The sequence below is a fragment of the Lontra canadensis genome, unplaced genomic scaffold (genome assembly GCF_010015895.1).
Source record: "Lontra canadensis isolate GAN:19392208 unplaced genomic scaffold, GSC_riverotter_1.0 scaffold9, whole genome shotgun sequence".
NCBI lineage: Eukaryota > Metazoa > Chordata > Mammalia > Carnivora > Mustelidae > Lontra > Lontra canadensis.
Window position 1 is genome coordinate 34,199,182 of NW_022631003.1, and position 19,002 is coordinate 34,218,183.

Genomic DNA, 19,002 nt, shown 5'->3' on the forward strand with positions numbered 1-19,002 from the left:
ATAAATAAAATCTTTAAAAAATCTGTTGGTTTCTGTTTTTTAAATTATGAGCTTAGTTCACTTACATTTATTATGATTAAACATAAGTTTCTCATTTAATTCATGCTTTCTATTTGCACTGCATGTTGTATGTATTTTTTTCCTTTTTATATTTATGTATTAATCTCTAGTTTTCTCTTGCATTATTTTGTTCTTTTTATTGGTTTACATATTATCTGCTGTATTTCTGGGTTTTTTTCTGGGTTGCCTTGGAAATTTAACATACCTACTTAAGGTAAAAGAGTGTCTGAAATTCATAAATATTGAATTCCTACTATTGGGCTATAAAATAATACCAGAACTCCATAACTATGAATATTCCTACATGTTATTATTTTTGGTATTAACTCTGTCTGGTTCTTTTTTAAACCAAACATTGGTCATTATTTTCAATGAATTTTTATTTTTATTTATTGATATGTTTGCCAATTTCTTCACTATTCTTTCTAGGGTACTTTTCCTTTTTCTGAAGACATCCTTTAGAAATTCTTTTAATGAAGGGATTTATAGTTGACTTTTCCTGGAACAAAAAGGCTTTATTTTGCATTTATTTTTCAAATTGTTTACTGGGAAACACTTTGAAATTGACAGCTATTTTCTTTTATCTCTCCATTTGTTTCTAGTGCTGCTGTTTAGAAGTTTGCTGTCAAACTAATTGTCATTCTTAGGTTGATGACTTCTGTCTGGCTGCTTTTAAGATTTTCTCTGTGCCTTTGTTTTTCTGAAGTTTTATTAAAGAGTATTAAGTGATATTTTCTTCTCAGTTATTCTGTTTGTATATATTTTGTCTCTTGCATCTAATGGGTCTATATCTTTCAAATTCAGAACAACACTCAACCATTAATTTTTAGAATAGTGCCTACTCTTACTATTTTTTCTATTCCCTTCTAAAATTTTGACTAAAATTTGTTGGACCATGTCATTCTAGCACCGTAACACTTAATTACTGTTTTGCATTTACCATCTCCTTTCTGTGAACTGAAATCTGGCTGATTTTTTTTATATTTATTTTCCAGTTAATGACTTCTCTCATCACCTATATCTAATTACTGTCTGTCCATTCAATAAGTTTTAAATTTCAGTTATTCTGGAATGTCTGGGTGGGTTGGTTGTTTAAGCATCTGCCTTCAGCTCACGCCATGATCTCAGGGTCCTGAGATTGAATCCCTGTTGGGCTTCTTGCTCAACGGGGAGCATGCTTCTCCCTCTGCCAACCACATCCCCTGATTGTGTGCTCTCTCTCTCTCTCTCTGACAAATAAATAAAATCTTAAGAAAAAAATGCAGTTATTTTTTTTCACTTCCCAAATTTATTTATTATTATTGGGGATAATATTATTATTCCCAAATTCACTTCCCCCAAAAATTATTTTTTAAATTTTCCTGAACATTTTTGATAGTTTTTTTATTTGATACTATTTTTATACCACCATTTACTTAACTAAACTTTTTAAGAATATTTTATTCATTATCTGATATTCTAATACTTGGCTGCTTTTGGGTAGCTAAATCTATTGCTTCTTGATTCAGCTCTTACACATGCTAGTATTCTCCATGTATTTATTAAGTTTTTTAGTGAGTTTATGTTTGGCTGAACTTAATCTGTGGGAAGTTACGGTATCTAAATCAGTGATGTATGGTCTATGGTACTGAATTATTCTGCCAAATTCCAGGAGGCAGTGCAAACCAGAGACCACTTATTTTTAATTTTGTAGCTTTGGCTTTCACTAACCATATAGGAAGTTTTTGTTTTTTTTTAATTATTTTTATTTATTTATTTGACAGACGGAAATCACAAGCAGGCAGAGAAGCAGGCAGAGAAAGAGGAGGAAGCAGGCTCCCTGCTGAGCAGAGAGCCCGATACGGGGCTCAATCCCAGGACCCTGGGATCATGACCTGAGCCGAAGGCAGAGGCTTTAACCCACTGAGCCACCCAGGTGCCCTCCATATAGGAAGTTTTGATTTGAATTACAGACTCAAGTTAAGTCTATAGTTGAATTATGGAAGTTCGTTATTATGATTACTGTTTTATAGTAGTAGAATATAAAGTCAATGAAATGAGGGATTTTAGTCTGTTGGATTTTTTTTTTTTACTATAGTTTTTCAAGTATCTGGGGAGATATCTTATACATCATAGGCCCTCAGTATTTGTCAAAGGATCATCATCATCCTAATCATTATCATCAGTGTTTTTTTAATTAACATATAATGAATTATTTGCTTCAGGGGTACAGGTCTGTGATTCTTCAGTCTTACACAGTTCACAGCACTCACCATAGTACATAGCCTCCCAGTGTCCATCACCCAGCGACCCCATCTCTCCCACCCCGTCCCCTTTAGCACTCCTCAGTTTGTTTCCTGAGATTAAGAGTCTTGTATGGTTTGTCTCCCTCTCTGGTTTTGTCTCGCTGATATGAGGAATTTCAGAAACATCAGTAGTTTTCTACTGATGTTGTAGAAACATTCCAGTATGCTTGCTTTAATTACAATATTTTCTTTTAAACTCATCTTTCCGTAATGGTATATCCCCCCTTTTGGTCCTGCATTAGTGCAGGAATATGAAGGTTAGGTTTTTAGAGACCCAAAGCTTTATCTTGGGTTCTAGGTGCTATTATCTATATTTGCCATCAGTGTAGCCCCCTCATTCTCCCCACCTACTTTAACTTACTGGTCCTTCCCTTCTTCCATGTTCACCCTTTGGAGGGTGTACATCAAAAAATATGTTGGTTATTAGTAACCAAGATCTACTTCTTTGTAGCAGCAGAGATTTCTAGAATATTTAATATTTAATATTATTTCCATTATAACTTCTAAAAAAATCTCTGTTGAAATAATCATTTTCAAGCTGTGTCATTCAAAACAATCTGTGAATTTAAAATTTTTCATGTAAGTTATAGTTTATTTTGTTATGGTAAGATTTACTTATGAGTATATCCTTTATTTGAATGGCTATAAAGTACGATGGTTAGGCCGCCTGAGTGGCTCAGTGGATTAGGCCTCCGCCTTCAGCTCGGGTCATGATCTCAGGGTCCTGGGATCGAGTCCCGCATCGGGCTCTCTGCTTGGTAGGAGGCCTGCTTCCTCCTCTCCCTGCCTGCCTCTCTCTCTGCCTGCTTCTCTGCCTACTTATGATCTCTCTCTGTCAAATAAATAAATAAAATCTTAAAAGGAAAGAAAGAAAGAAAGAACGAACGAACGATGGTTAAAAGCTTGAATTCTAGTTCTTTTACTCACTATCTATCTGACTTTAGGCATGCCTCAGCTTCCTCACCTGTAAAATGGAGGTGATGGAAGGATCTATCTCATAAGATTTTTCGGAGTTTGGATGAGTGAACATAGAATTGTGCAAAAGTCAACATGGAAAAAAAGGATCATGAGAGAAACTTAGGGAAACAGAATAGGTGTTAACATTAACAACCATCTATCAAACACTTTTTGATAAAGGACAGGCAGATCGAAAGAATTTGGGTAGTCAGTCCATGTTCTCTTTTCATCTAATAAAACATCTATATAAAACTAGAATTGTCACAATTTTGATGACATAAAGAAAATGTCTTTCTAATAGAAAAGGCAGTCTATAGATTTAGCAAAATATCAATGGCATTACATAATTCATCTTTATTTAAATATTGTCATTATGCATAGGCAAGTTATAGGGCTTTTTGCTGGACAGTATCAAGTAAATTTAGCAAAGTAGTAAAATTAGCTGTATTTACATATATTTTTGCAAGTAATCTACAATCCTCTATTGAATGTATTTACAGTGGAATAATTTATAATATTCCTTTTCAACTAGATTTTAAACTTTTGATTATATAATTGACACTGTTCAATGGATTGTCCAATTACAAAAATATTTCACATTTTCAGCTTAAAAAACATCTAACATGCCCTTTCTGGTAATTTCACACATTTTATTTTCAGTGACAAATGTTCTAGTGAGTGGCTTACTGCTAGAATGTCTTCAACTATGGTAGAGCTAGACAAGCATCTGAGTACCAAGTTCCAACAGAGACTATGAGGCAGTGTCCATTATCACTCAAAGAATAGGGATTTTTCACATCCTAAGGAATGGAACTAGACATTAACCTGCCCTAATATGATTGCATTTGAGGGGGATGTTTGAAATGTTATTTTTGGTTTTGTTTGCAGGAATACTTGCTGTGAGGGTTTCTTCCCACATATATAATGTTTTTCATTACTGACTCTGTGTACTCTTTGCGTGCTACAAAAAACAAACTCTAGCACTCTAGCCATTCATATCTGTGTATTACCTGCTAGCTAAAAAATTGAAATTATGGGGCACCTGGGTGCTCAGTGGGTTAAGCCTCTGCCTTCAGCTCAGGTTATAATCTCAGGGTCCTGGGATCGAACCCCACATTGGGCTCCCTGCTTAGCAGGGAACCTGCTTCCCCCTCTCTCTCTGCCAGCCTCTCTACTTGTGATCTCTCTGTCAAATGAATGAAATGCCTAAAATCCAGGATATAAAAGAAATGTTTTAATAAACTAGTTACTCTTATAAAAAAACTGAGACTGAAACATAAATAGCCTTTCCTAATAGTAATTGTCTTTTAAAATAATTGGTGCAATTGACATAAATTGCACATGTACTATATGCTAGACAGTAAGCTGGATATTGTGAATACCAACATGAGTTCTCTATGTGCTGCCCTTAGGGCAGTTTACTCGTGGAGATAGACACAAGTAATTTCAACTTAGTGGAATCCCTATATGGAGTAGAGGCAGAAAGAAATGATTTGTTGAACAGAGCATGCTCACTCTTACCTTAGGGCTTTTTGCTTGTTTGTTTTTTGTTTTTTGTTTTTTTTTTTTTGAGAGGGAGATATTTGGTGAGGGGAGTGGCACGGGGAGAGGGACAGAGAGAATATTAAGCAGACCCCCTGCTGAGCGCCATGCCCCACTCGGGCTCAATCTCATAACCCTGAGATCTTGACCCGAGCCCAAATCAAGAGCCACCCAGATGTCCTATTACCTTAGGTGTTCAGCATCTCCTCTTCCATTTGCCTGGAACACTTTCCCCCAGATTACTGAGGTTTATTGTGTCAGTTCCTCCAGATCATTATGACACTGTTATCATTCATTGATCCCATATTTAAACTTGCAGCCTCCATCCCAGCTTTCTTTTTCCTCTTTCGTAGTGTTTGTCTGTCTTATTATTTGCAATATTCCTAGACATGAGAGCAGTACCTAGCACAAAGTGGGCACTCAACACATGAATGAATATATTTTGCTTGGGGAGTTTGGGTAGTCTTTAAAAATGCAGAGATGCTGCAGTTGGGTTTTGAGGAAAAAGCAGTTCTTGAGTAGAAGTCAGGTGCAGTTTTCAGCCTCACCTCCTTGTCTCTAATGTGAAAACAGGTCGAAGAATAAAAGGTCTGTCCAGAAATAATCCTAAATCTAAAGAGGGAAGTGTAAAGTAACACAGGCAAGAAATAGAAAATGTTAAAAGATTTCATAATCCAGTGCACATTCCATAGAATAAATCCCAATGCGGTAGAATATTTCAGCAAGAAATAAACTAATAAAGGTGAAAGTAATTGGTAATGATTTTAGGAAACTTTGAAATACATGTTAGTATTATATATACTTTTTATAAAAATCAGAGTAGAAAGAATTTAAATTTTATTTTCAATCATTCTTTAGTCACATATCAAAGAACTTTTTCCTATTTTCTACCAAAATAGGCAACAAAGACTCACAATTTTAGATGTGTAGGGATTTTTAGGGTAGCAATTCCTGTATTAAATATTCTATGATATGCCAAGCACTATGTTCTATTACATCTCTGTTTTTTTTGATTAATTTTCAGAGTATTAAGGTAGTATATATACACATTGAAAATTTAAAAAAAACAGTGTGGACAGAAAATATAAAGCAAAATAAATTGTAATACGAAGATGAAAATCAAAGTCAAAATGCTACCTTTACTATAAAAATCTCATAAAACATAATAGAATTTTGGGGCACCTGGGTGGCTCAGTGGGTTAAAGCATCTGCCTTCCGCTCAGTCATGATCCCAGGGTCCTGCGATCGAGCCCCACATTGGGCTCTCTGCTCAGCAGGGAGTCTGCTTCCTCCTCTCTCTCTCTCTACCTGCCTCTCTGACTACTTGTGATCTGTCAAATAAATAAATAAAATCTTTAAAAATAAAAAACAAAACAAAACAAAAACATAATAGAATTTTATCTTTTAAAGAGAATTTAAATGTGATCCTTTTTTATGCTGAGCAAATATATGGAAATTAATATTGATGTTTTTGTACTGTTTTCATATAAATCGGTATTTTTATTTCAGAAAATTATTACATTTTTGTTTTACAATTTTTTTATAATTGAGAAGGCTCAAAAATTTAAATTCTAGACATGGCTTTAGTTTTGGCTTGTGTCATCATGGGTAAATCTCCAAATTATTTGTTTTCCTTTCCAATTTCCTTATTAAAATTGAAATAACAACATCTTACCTGCTGATCTCGAAGAGGCAGGATAAAGTACAAATGAACTAATTTATGTGCAAGAGCTTTATAAAAATACAAAACATTATTCTAATATTGGACATGTCTGTTTCAAAGCTCACTTAACCTTGCTTTAGGTAGTAGTGAAGGTATATGTTTTCTAATGTGATCTTTTAAAGTTTATTCATTCTTTTTTTTTTAATCGAGATACAGCTCACATTTCATTAAATTCACCCTTTTTTAAAGCATACATTTCAGTGCTTTTTAGTATAGTCCTGGTGTTTTGTAACCATTCCCACTGTCTAATTCACTCCAGAAAGAAACCCTGTACACATTAGCAGTCACTAACCCTCCCCACAACATGATAATTTTTTGAGGTGTAATATTTAAAGAACTTATGTTGAGATTTATGTTGCATGAGAAAAAAACACTAATAATCTATTATAGGCCATCAAGCAAAACATCATAAATCATAAATCAATAAATAGTGAATTTTATTAAGTTTTCTAATGATGATGTCCTGAGAAATATAATTGAAAAATATATTTCATGTTGGCCATTATATTTTATATTGTCTTTCATTTGCATGTAGATGACAATTGACATAGTAATGCATGATATAAAATAAGATTGTATTAGTGTTTGCGAAGCCTGATTCTGTTCATGCGAACAGAGAACTATGCACCCTCACGTGAACTAGGCTGTTTGGTTGTCAGGAGCCATGATAAGTAATACAAATAGTCACACACATTTCAGGAAACAAATAGAGTTGATTATAAAAGAAGACTTTGGTTTTATCAAGTAACAGCTATCGAGCTACGCAAAATATTGCCTTTAAGAAACAAATGATAATGTGATCCTAAATAATGCATCATATGAGATATTTTAATCATTGCCTTTTAATTCGGCTCAAAATTATCCCTGGCAAATGAAATGACTGTTTCTCCCATTCTCTTTCACAATTGCTTTCTTATTTAACACCATATTTTTGCCACCCTCGAGTTTCTATGATTATCAACTTTTAAAATAGAGATTTTTTTCCCTTAAGTCAGCAACTATACTTTGTTTAAGCATGTTGTATACATATAAGAAATGCCATCGTTTTGCTTGATAGGAATTTAATGTATATTAACATGGTGCTTCATAAGAATGTAATGCTTAAATTTCGAAAATAAATAACTGGTACTATTAGACAAGGAAACCATATAAGTGAAACCTGTGTAGTACTAAGAATGAAATTTTATGGCCTTAAAGTGACAGAGGTCTTAATTCTACATCACTGGAAAGTGGTTGTGTGCCAGTAACAATGCCAAGAATAAACACATCGTGCAAAAGTAAAAATGCAATAGTGAAATGAGCCATTGAAAGGAAGAGTCAGTGACCATATAATATTTCAGTTTCTATTATATCTAGTAGCAATCTGGCTAAAAAGAAATGACAGTTGCCCTGAAGGAAATAAAGTGGAGGTATTATTGCAGTAGTAGTTTGGAAAGAAAATTGCACTGTGTCTTGACTGGATTATTTCTCTATCCTTGCAAACTATCTCCACCTCTCTGTGGTGCTGCTTCTTGCCTTCTTTATACAAATTGAGTTTGTATCATCTAAACTCATAGGGCCCAGGGGCCCTTCGGCAACAGAGAGGAGGAGGAAAGGGGGAATTAGAAAAAGAAACCGTGACAGGCAGTTTTGAAAAGAAAAGCAATTTTCCTTGTGGATCTCTTCCTAAATAGGAGTCCTTCAGTGCAATATTTTGCTTCTGCAGAACAGTCAGTCAGAATCAAGTGCGTGCTTGTGCTGTTTTGTGGGCTTGGCATTGACAGGTTTTATTTGGGAGGGGTGGGAATACAGGGGGATCGGATGTGGCAAAGTTAGTAGTTTGGCTCTATCAGCCCTGGAGGCAGAGTTAGCACTTGCGATGGGACAAAAGTATTTGTAGTCATCAGATAACTTTGCAGTCAGCTTCAATAGCATCACTCCTTTCTCCCCCACCCCTACTTTTTTTTTTCTACTTTTTTTTTTTTTTTTTAACTTTGGCAGCCAAGCTCTTAGTAGAACCATCTGTCTTTCTATTAGTATTTTTGAGGCCTGTTTTGAAGCCACTTTGCTTGGCAAAGTCACTTTCATCCTTGGAAACGATTTTTAAAAAAAGTTCTGTGGCTTTTTGCCGAAGAAGAGTACTATGTAAAAAAAATCCACATGGCTGTTCATTTTTGTTCTAAAAGAATATGGCTACTTTGTCTTTGTCTTGAATCACATGAAATTAGAGGTGATACAACCCCAGTGTGGCTGTTGGGAAGTGAGAAGCAGGCATTGCAATTTTAGCACAGTTTTTATGTCCCTGCATCTCTCGATGAGATTTTCTTTAGTCTTCCTAGTAGATTAATTGGAAGATAAATGGAGGCCTTTATTCTTCATTTTCGGGTAGTTTTTTGTCGTTCCTAAAGATCACTGCAATGGGTAGGATAAACTGACAAATCTCCTATCTGGTCTATGAAATGAAAAATTACAAACTGTTAGTGGTCATTGACGATCCCATGCCTCTTCTCGCTAATGATAGAAAGTCAGCTTTGTCATCCTGGTTACTCCGGTTTGGGTAATTATCTCCTGCCTACCTAAACCCCTCTTGTAATCTCATTTGGATATTATCTTCTTCATTTTCTCCAAAACTACTGTGTAGTGTCCCTGTGTGCTCCTAAACAGCTGCTGTGTTCCCAACTGAAGGTGGCTGAATTTCACTTATAGGTGAACGGATCCCTAAAGATATCGTGTGCTCGAACACGACAGTACTCATCTCACTGAACTCTTGAGGAACATTTGAAAGTTTTAGATTTTGCATTTGATTTGTATTTGTGAGGACTTCAATCATGTAGCTGCCTCTTATTTTTAACATTTGTATATGTAGTTTAAGCAAATCTACCACTCTAAGTTAACTTCCTGTTGTCCGAGCTCTCACACAAACTGCTCTTTGACATCCTGGAGTCCCTCTAGGTATTTGGTTCCTCTATTTTTCCCATCTAGTAATGCCTTCCAGACTTCTCTTCCTGGGATTGAACCCGAAGCCTATCGCTACTCAAAAACCACCTTTGGTTTCCTCGTGATGTTGACTTGCTGAAGTTCCCCCAGTCTCTTCCTCTTCCCCAACCTGGTTGCTGGAATTCACCTTCTCTGCTGCTCATCCGCAGTGACAGGCTCTGAGAAGGACCGCAGGAAAGGGAAGACTCACAGCATCCTCATGCATGACGTCTCTCCTAAGGCTTTAGCAACCTCTATCATTCCTTTAACTGTCCATGGTTTACTTTCTTTTTCATTTCTTTCAGTGACAATCTCATACTCTCTTTCCCCTACTGAACTCCCTTATTCAATCCCCATCTCTCTCATTTGGGGCATAGAACCTTGCCTTCATCACTGAGAAAAGTTCTTTCCTCAGGCCTGATTTTCTTTACCTTCTCATTTCCCTGTGCCTAAAACATAGCTGCTAACATCCACTCAAATAACACCATTCCGCAGGGCCCAGAGAATGCGTTGTTATTCTCACTCAAAACTAACCCTACATGTCGATTTGCCTTTCAGCCTCCTCTGGAACTCTGATCCACCAGTTAGTTTCTCTCTTTCTTACATGCAAAAGTCTCAATTTCTATTTCCTCCTTTCAGTCAATAAATGTTCTGAAAACACTACTACCTAAATAAAGTCTGTGCATCCCTAGGTCGCTGCTGTCAGAGTCTCGCCTAACTTCTCCTTGAACCTTCTCTGAACAGTAGTCTACATTGGTGTCTCTTCATGCAGACTGCAAACTTTTGCAGTATGGTTCTACCCTCTGCTGCAATGGAATTGATGTTGTTAGATTCATCACTATCCCCTAAATAACAATTCTAGAATATATTATTATTTTTCTCTGAAATACTCTGTCTGCTACATGCCCACTTTTAGTCACTAACTCAGCCTTGAAATTCCATTGGTTTTTGTGACACTGTACTCATGATTTTCTTTATTTTTCTCTTACCTCTCCACTTGTAGATACCTCTTCCTCTGCCCATCCTTGAGCTATTGTTGTGACCAAGATGATTTTAAGCTGTCTCTTCTCTTTATACTTTAGACCCTCTCCAGATTGTTTAGTTCACTCTATCAGCTGGTGATTCATCAGACTGTAACCTCTAAAGATCTTTTACCTGACTTCAGATTGGAGCCTTATCTATGAACAAGGTATCTCCAAGAGAGTAGTATTTAGGTACTTCAAACATATTATAGGCAAAACCATATTCATTTATCTTTCCTTGAAAACTATCACTACCCATCTGTGCTTTTTTTCTGGTATAAATAGTTACATAAACTAGATACCTGAGAGTTATATTTGACTCTGTCCTTTTATTCATATATACATATATGTATACACACACACACACACATATACATATATATAATAAGTATATATAAATACTTTAGGTACATGGACTTGTTACATACCCACACATACATAACCTCCCCCATTATCAACAGCTTTCATTTTTTAAAAAAATATTTCTTGGCTTTTTCTCCTTATTCCTAACCCTCTTATTACTGATCAAGCTCTCATAATGTATTGCCCAGTTGAGTCTTTTATCTTACCACCTGCCCACTTCCTATCTTGTCTCTACACTTGGTCTTTCAAATTCCTTCTCCATATAACCATCATAGTATTCTACCTAACCTACTTAACATCCCTCAGTGGTGCCCCAGAGCCTACATGGGGAATTTCATGCTTCTTACCCTTATACACAAACTGATTCAGATAGACCTTCTCACCACTACTTCCCTCTTACCTTTTTTACTATCCCAGATGGCATCCCCTTCACACAGTGTTTTTTCTTGTCCTTATTTCTTTGCTCTCGTCTTATCCTTTGCTTAGAGTTATTTTCCCACACTCCCATCTCTTTGCTTGGCCAACTCCTACTTATCCATTCAGACCCTGTACCCAGGTACCTATGTCCATGAGGCTCACCTTGCTTTCTCCTGGCTGTTAGGAATCTCTCTGTCTGTGCTTCCAGAAAATCCTACACAAATGTCTGTTGTTGAATTAATGACAGTGTATTATAGTTAGCTATCTAATTCGCCCCACCAAACTGACCCAGAACTCCTAGAAAGCAGGCATCATCGTATGTGAAGTCCTCTTTGTATCCCTGGTTATCAAAAAAGTGTACATTCTGCTTAGTGAAAATGTTGATTGAATGAATAAACTCATAAACAGAGCCATGTGACTGAAAGCTAAATGAATAATTTTAAGTATCTGGTTGATATATTAGTATATTCAGGGAGTGACCAAAGGGTTTGCAATAGAGTATCTACATAAAATTGAGAATATTTAACAATGAATAATTGATAAGTGTTAACTTGGTTTTTTACAAATATGGTGAAGTGGTTGGTTTGTGTTGCATTCTTAAGATTTTCGAGGGCAAGATTGCACTATATGGTAAAATTATAAAAAATGTTAAAACATAATATGCCATCTTAAAGGAAGTAGCCTCTTAAATTTATTTTGGTAGTTATTCTAACCAGTGAATAACATGCTACCTATTAAAAGGACTAAAATTTTGTGACAAAACAATTTTATTGAAACAATTATAAATGTCACACATTTTAAACCTTAATTAGAAGCTTAAAAGGAATTCCGTGCATTAAGTCAAAGAAAATAAATGAAGTTAATAGTGAATCGCATTTGGAAATATTCAAAACTGTAAATATGTGTGAATTACTAACCCTCTAAGAAACTAGTTTTAGAATTATTCAGAAAACATTACACAGTTTTAATGTGATGTGTCCTTTTCTCCCAAAAGGTGACCAAATTTCAGTAACAATAAACTGAAAATTAGTTAAGATATAGCAGTAAGACAATTGGCACTCATTATTGGCACTAGTTATGTTCTGTAAAGTTGGCATGAATGCTGAGTTAGCAAATATCAAACAATTGTTCCTGGGGAAAGTACAGTTAGGTTCCTCAGAGCCTTTGGACACACCATTATGTGATCAACACATAACCTTGTTTTATGTGTGTTTCTTTTTAAAGATACCTTATTAATATTTATTATTGATTTTATATGCATTTTAAATGGTGAAATCACCAACAAAATGTCTTACTCCTTTGCACATGTCTGTGAGTGACTGCAGGAGCACTGCTACAAGTAAATTTGGGTGTGGAGAGGTGACAAGTTTTAGTAAGTAGACAAATTTGCACATATAGATTCTACAAATAATGAGTAACTATATTTTGAGACGCATTTTTAAGTTGCATATGTGGATTAGCCACACATTTTGGATTATATTTATTTTATTGTTTCTCAACCTCAAAACTCTATTATTCTATATATGTGGATCTTGGAAAATTTAGACACTGAAGGAAATTATAAAACTAAAGCAAAATGCATTTCCGTAATTGTAAAAAGACAAAAGGTTCAGAATGCACAGATTTTTAAAAGCACTGGAATTCATTACCATATATCACTTAGAATTTTCAAATTTTTACTTGAAAAATTAGTTAAATTATTAGGGTTTAAGTGATTTACCTGGATAAAAACTGTCACACACAAATAGTCTATGTGCACGCAAAAACTAGCTAAACAATATAAGAAGAAAATAAGAAAACCTTCCCTTTATAAATATATTTCAAGATTTTATATTTTTATTTAGAGAGAGAGGGAGAGTATAGGAGCTGGGAGGGGGCACAAGGAGAGAGAGACAGAGAGAATCCCAAGCAGACTCTGCACTGAGCGCAGAGCTAGACGTGGCACTCAATCCCACAATCCTGAGATCATGAACTGAGCCGAAACCAGGAGTCGGACACTTAACTGACTGAGCCACCTAGACACCCCAGAAATAAAAGTATTTTTAAACAAACTTAAAAATAAAATTACCAAAAATTTACAAGAATTATATGAAGCAACACAAGATTTGAATAAATTAAAAGATAAGCCCTGCTATTGGCTATCAAGCCATCAGGTTAATGAATTCAAATAGAAATTCCATATCCTAAAATTAATGTGGAAAAATAAATATTAAAAAAATCCAGGAAATATTTGAAAAAGAAAATAGTAATGATAGAGTAGTAACTTTACCTATTATTAAAACATACTGGAAAGGTATAATTAAACAACATGATATTAGAATATGATAGGCAGACATATTTGTCCATTACAGAAATATGTAATAAGTTTTTAATATATCAGGATTGCTCTTCTGTTTCTTCATGCATACATAATTCTAAGACTCATGGACATATCGTAATGTGACTATTTAGCTGGGCCTTAAAAATAAGAACATTGAAGCAGTACTTTATGCTGTCATTCTTCTTTGGTGAAATTGGATTCTTTTCTGGTCAGTAAGCAACTGTTACCCAGAAGCCTTTTGTGGACATTGGGAGTTGGTGCACAAAGATGTATTTTAGAAGATGGAACTATGTAACTCATTCTTCTTTATTCATGAGTTATCAATATACATATATAATAGTTTTGGCTACTGTGCTAAGCTCTAGAGGTCCAGTAATAAGTTACAACCTCTTTCCTAAATAAGCTCGTAGGTCATCAGGGAGACTCGAGTTGTACAAGTAACTATTATTCAATACAGTAAGCATTGTATTAGCTTTATGAGGTTAAAAGAAGTAACAGTTCTTTCTGCCTGAAAATTGGCACCACAAGAAAGAAGAGCTTCACAGGCAAACACATTATGTGGGTCTCAAAAGCCTTTGAAAAATAAGTAGAATTTTGCCAAGAAGAAAAGGAAAAGAGAAATCACTCAAAACAGAGGAGAAAAATACTTTTGAACACACTCAGGCATGGAAAAACACCGAGTATGCAAGGAACTCTTCGTGGTCCTTTGAGGCAAGAGTAGAGCATCTGAAGAGCAACATATCTGGAAAGACAGACTGAAGACAAATTGTGAAAAATCTTGAATACCGTACTGAGGGATTTGGTTGTTCTTCTCTAGGTAAAAGCAAACCATCACAAGTTTCTCACAAAAGAGACATATAAAAACAGATAAAAGACTCAATTAGAAGGAATTCTATGAGCCATCTAGCTTAATATCTGATTCTACCCGCCAGGCCCCAGAACCTCTGAGTCAGGCCGTCTCCCCTTCAACAGCTTACATACCTGAAGATGCTCTATAACTCAATGCAAAACAGGAAGGAGACAAAAAGATTTGTCAACAGTGACTGAAAGCATTCTTAAAGACAATACTCCTCAAATCTGGATGTGCACTGAAATCATCAGGGGAACTTTAAAAAATGCTCATGGCTGGGTTTCACCCCTATTGATTCAGACTCAGCTGGCGTGGGAAGCAGTCTGGGCATTGAGAATTTTTCAGAGCTTGCCAGGTGATTCTAATATGCATTCAAGTTTGAGAACTCCTACAGTCAAACAAGAACCTATTGTTTCTACAATTCTGAAAGTTATTTTTTCCCCAAATTTTAAGGTATTTGAAATTTGAGTACTTCTTATAACCCTTACATGCCTTTCATTTGAAGTCCCTTTCTTCTTCTCTCTAAAATGCTGCTGTTAAATTTATTTGGACATCATAGAACCGATGGTACCTTCAAAGGGAGGAGATGAGCTGTATACAATATGATAACTTAAAAACAACGAAGTAGAAAATACATACAGGAGCTGATTTCGCTGTTTCTTTCTTGTCCATTCTGCCCGGTGTCCTCTTCCAGTAAATGTGCATCCATGCCAATTTTGCCTTCAGATGCTTTTAGACCACTTATTCCTACAAACTTGTTTAATATGCACTCTCTAATTTTGAGTCTTTAATCAATTATTTTCCATTGGTTTCTACGTAAGGTATATCTTTCCTCCAATATGCTCAAAAATTGTTGGCTGTAGTGATCTCAATCTTACAAGCTAACCTTAAGACACTGTCTCTCTGTATTCCTGTTTTGTTGTCATTCCTTTTTAGTTTCACTCTGGTGGCAGTGATAGGTTTAAAATCTTTTTGGCTAAAAGAAATGCTTTCCAATTTGGAGCCATTGCTGAAAGCAGATCTCTCATTCTTGTAATGCTTATGTTTCTCTCTGTCTCTGTCTCTGTGTCTCTTTCCCCCTCCCTCCCACCTTTTTCTCAGACATTTCCCCGCCCACAGTGCACACTCAACAACCAAAATCTCAGAAATAGCTCAGAGCTTTACTGTGAAAGATGAAATAATGGGCAAACTGAAGGTAGACTTCTAAAGTGAGAAATCATGAGCTCTATGAGAATCACCCGTGCCCCAAGAATGTTCGGTGCCCATGAAAGAAACGGAAAACAAGTCTGAGAGATGGCTCAGTGTTGCTGTTAGGATTCAGAACTGAGAGAATTTGCAATTTTTCCTTGGTTTTGTCTTCGTATCTTTCCTGGGTTTTGTCTTCGTTTTTGTTTTTGTTTTTGTTTTTTAATCATTGTGCCCACTCTAATGTAATGGGCAGACGTTACATTGAATCTTGCTTTTCTTGTTCACTCTTCTTTCCCTACTGACAAGCTCATTTTCTTGTGCATAGTAGGTGTTAATTAAATATTTTCCAAATGAATTAATGCATGGAAAAGGAAGAGTAAGGGAGAATGAAGTGTCAGATATGTGATTTTTAGTATGATCCTAAATTCTTGGTCATATATTTAGTGACAAACACTAACCAATAATCCTGTTCACCAGGGTGATCTTGCTTAATTAAATATTTGGGGGGGAAAGCCAACTTATTTTAGTGATGACAACCTTTCCATTAATCACTAATGTCATATTGCTGCAGAAATGACTATATTAGGTTATATTTCTAGAAATCTCTGCTCAGTTCAAAGAAGATAGTGATTCTGTTGTGCTCAGTTATTTATTTACTGATGTGAACCCCGTATTCTGAGAGTGACATAAGCAAATTAGTGTGTATTCCAAAGATGGCAACCAAAACAGAGACCTTGTGGTTTGAGGAGTGGTTCAACTGATTGTAAAAAGATAGATGAAGACAAAAGTATAACACAGAACGAGATTCCGGCGACTGGGTTTTAGACCTAATCTAACTCTTCCATTCCTTGTCCGTGGATGAGTCTCTCCTCTTTTGGCCCAGGTTACCTTTTTATAAATCAAGGGGAAAGTCTTAGTGACTCTCTAAGTTTCTTTGCCAGCTCTTTTGTTAAAAAAAATTGCAGTATTATGTGAACATGACAATTATCTTCAAATAACGAAAAGCTAGTTATATGTAAGATGATACCAGTTTGGTTAAGTTTGTTTTAGAAGGTAACATCCTCCCTAACAGGATTTACTGAAGGAGATTTTAGTTCAACCTAAGGGTGATTTTTTTAACCATTATTACATTAGGGCAATAAGAAAAGGCTTTCTTGTATGACGTAGTGGTACTTCATGTAGGATATCTAGGGAAATTATTCCTTAGGTTAGAAAGTAAATTTAGTAACACTTTCCAACTATAGTGTACTCTAATTTTCCTGTCTAAGGCATGACCTCAGGCCCAGTGTATGGGCTTGTATGCCAGTATACTTGAATTGAATAAATGGTTTTCTTTATCATAATGTAAGGAGGGTGGGAGGCATGGAGCACCAAAACTTCGTCTCTTTGATTCTCTCTATAACGTTCAGCAGGTTCAAGGTCAACTGCCGCCATTAATGATTCCCGTGTTCCCTCCTGATCAACGGACTCTGGCTGCAGCTGCCCAGCAAGGATTCCTCCTTCCTCCAGGCTTCAGCTATAAGGCTGGATGTAGTAAGTACCATTGATTTTCCATTTGGGAGTGGGTGGAGGGCATGGCTTTAAATTAGGCAATTTAATATTCCTGCCACACCAAGAAATGAGATCACCCATATTGCATTTTTATTTTAAAGAAGAAACACACAGAAAGTATAGAAAAGGATTTATGTTGGTATTTAAAAGAACTTAGGTTATTTCTGTGCTTCTGAAGCCAATAGTTGCTCTTTATATTTCAGTTTCGTCACTTCCATTTCCAGTGTATTTTTGTAATATGAATATAATTTTCAGGTTCAGTTTGTTTTTGCAAAGATAAGATAGGAATATGCTTTTCAATTGCTTTCCATTGCTTTTTAAGATAAACTCAAGTTTCTTAATATGAATCAGTTGGCCTTTTATTATCTATATCCTCCCTATATTTATAGCCTAATTTATCAGTAGTCTTCCTTCAGTTCTTAGATCAAACCATACTCTTCCTTGACTCTGGACTTATATTGTCAATGTTTATTCTCCTCAATAATCTAAATGCCTTCCAACTCAGATCAGAGAAAACTTGCCTAACCTAGTTAGATCCCTTTCTCCTAGTTCCTTTGGATCCTGTGTTTTTTCTCTTTCATTTTAATTGTAAGTTCTATGAGGGCAGGTGCTGATTCTGTCTTATTCATTATTATACCTAAACTTTTAGCACAGCATTCCATTACCTGTTGATTGAATGAATGAAGGAATGACCACCTCATTACAAACACTACAAGGACATTTTTACACTATGTGCGATATTAGGCTAAGATAACTGTTTATATAACTTATTATATCTAGATGTCTGTGATTTTATGACTTCCTTTTTACCAGAATTGAAAATGTATACTGTTAGTTTGGTAAACAGTCTAATACTTCACTTTCTAAAATTTAAATAGCCAAATGCCAACCATAATCTGTTAAATAAAAATTATAGCAGGGGCCCCTGGGTGGCTCAGTGGGTTAAAGCCTCGGCTTTCGGCTCAGGTCATGATCTCAGGGTCCTGGAATTCTGCTCACATTGGGTTCTCTGCTCAGCAGGAGCCTGCTTACCCCTCTCTCTCTCTGCCTGCCTCTCTGCCTACTTGTGATCTCTGTCTGTCAAATAAATAAATAAAATCTTTAAAAAAAAATCATAGCAAATTCCAAAGAGAGTCTAGACTGCTAAGCAACATATCTTATAGAACCTTATTACCCTGGCCATAAAAAATACGGAGAAGGCAAGTTTATTGAAATATTTTCATTAATAAAAGTAGAACATAATTGAAAACAATTAATGGAATATCATCTTTTAGCTATTCGTATAGAATATTATTTTGTAAAATCCAGTATATTTGGGCTCATTTATATGTTAATAAATTGCCCCATTAACATCTTGCTATGCTTCAGTACTTTCTGTCTGAGAAACTCTGTCCAGCATTCTAGAAATCAGATCTAAGCTTCCTGCTAAATGATGTTTTGAATTTTCACATTTTAACATTTATTCTCAGTCTTTGAACCTTTCTTTGTATAATATTGAAGAAATGGGATATAGTTTTTTAAATACACAAAGCCATTTGAGAGGAGTAAATTGCAACTACGTAGTCTAGACAAAAGTGAACTGAACTCAGCACTATAAAAATTCACACTTGTATGGTATTTGCAGTTTTTACATTCTTTATGCACATCTTTCTCTTGACTTCAGTTTCATATGTTTTAAGACAGTGTTCTCGCTCTGGATCCTGAATTTATTCATTTTGTATTATTTCCACATCATTCTAACTTTGTAGATTGATTCATCCAGAAACACC

At 35.5% G+C, this 19,002-nt stretch overlaps 1 protein-coding gene across 13 annotated transcripts in view; it reads left to right on the forward strand.

The window, feature by feature from the left end:
• The window catches only part of SOX5 (SRY-box transcription factor 5), a 976,694-nt gene that overhangs the window by 836,728 nt on the left and 120,964 nt on the right, over positions 1–19,002 (forward strand). For 10 of the 13 annotated variants that reach the window (XM_032855263.1, XM_032855265.1, XM_032855259.1 and 7 more), the window contains one exon: positions 17,092–17,215. In XM_032855263.1, coding sequence (XP_032711154.1) covers positions 17,092–17,215 — 124 coding nt within the window. The remainder of the gene's footprint in view (positions 1–17,091; positions 17,216–19,002) is intronic. The other 3 variants (XM_032855260.1, XM_032855262.1, XM_032855271.1) reach the window with 1 other exon arrangement.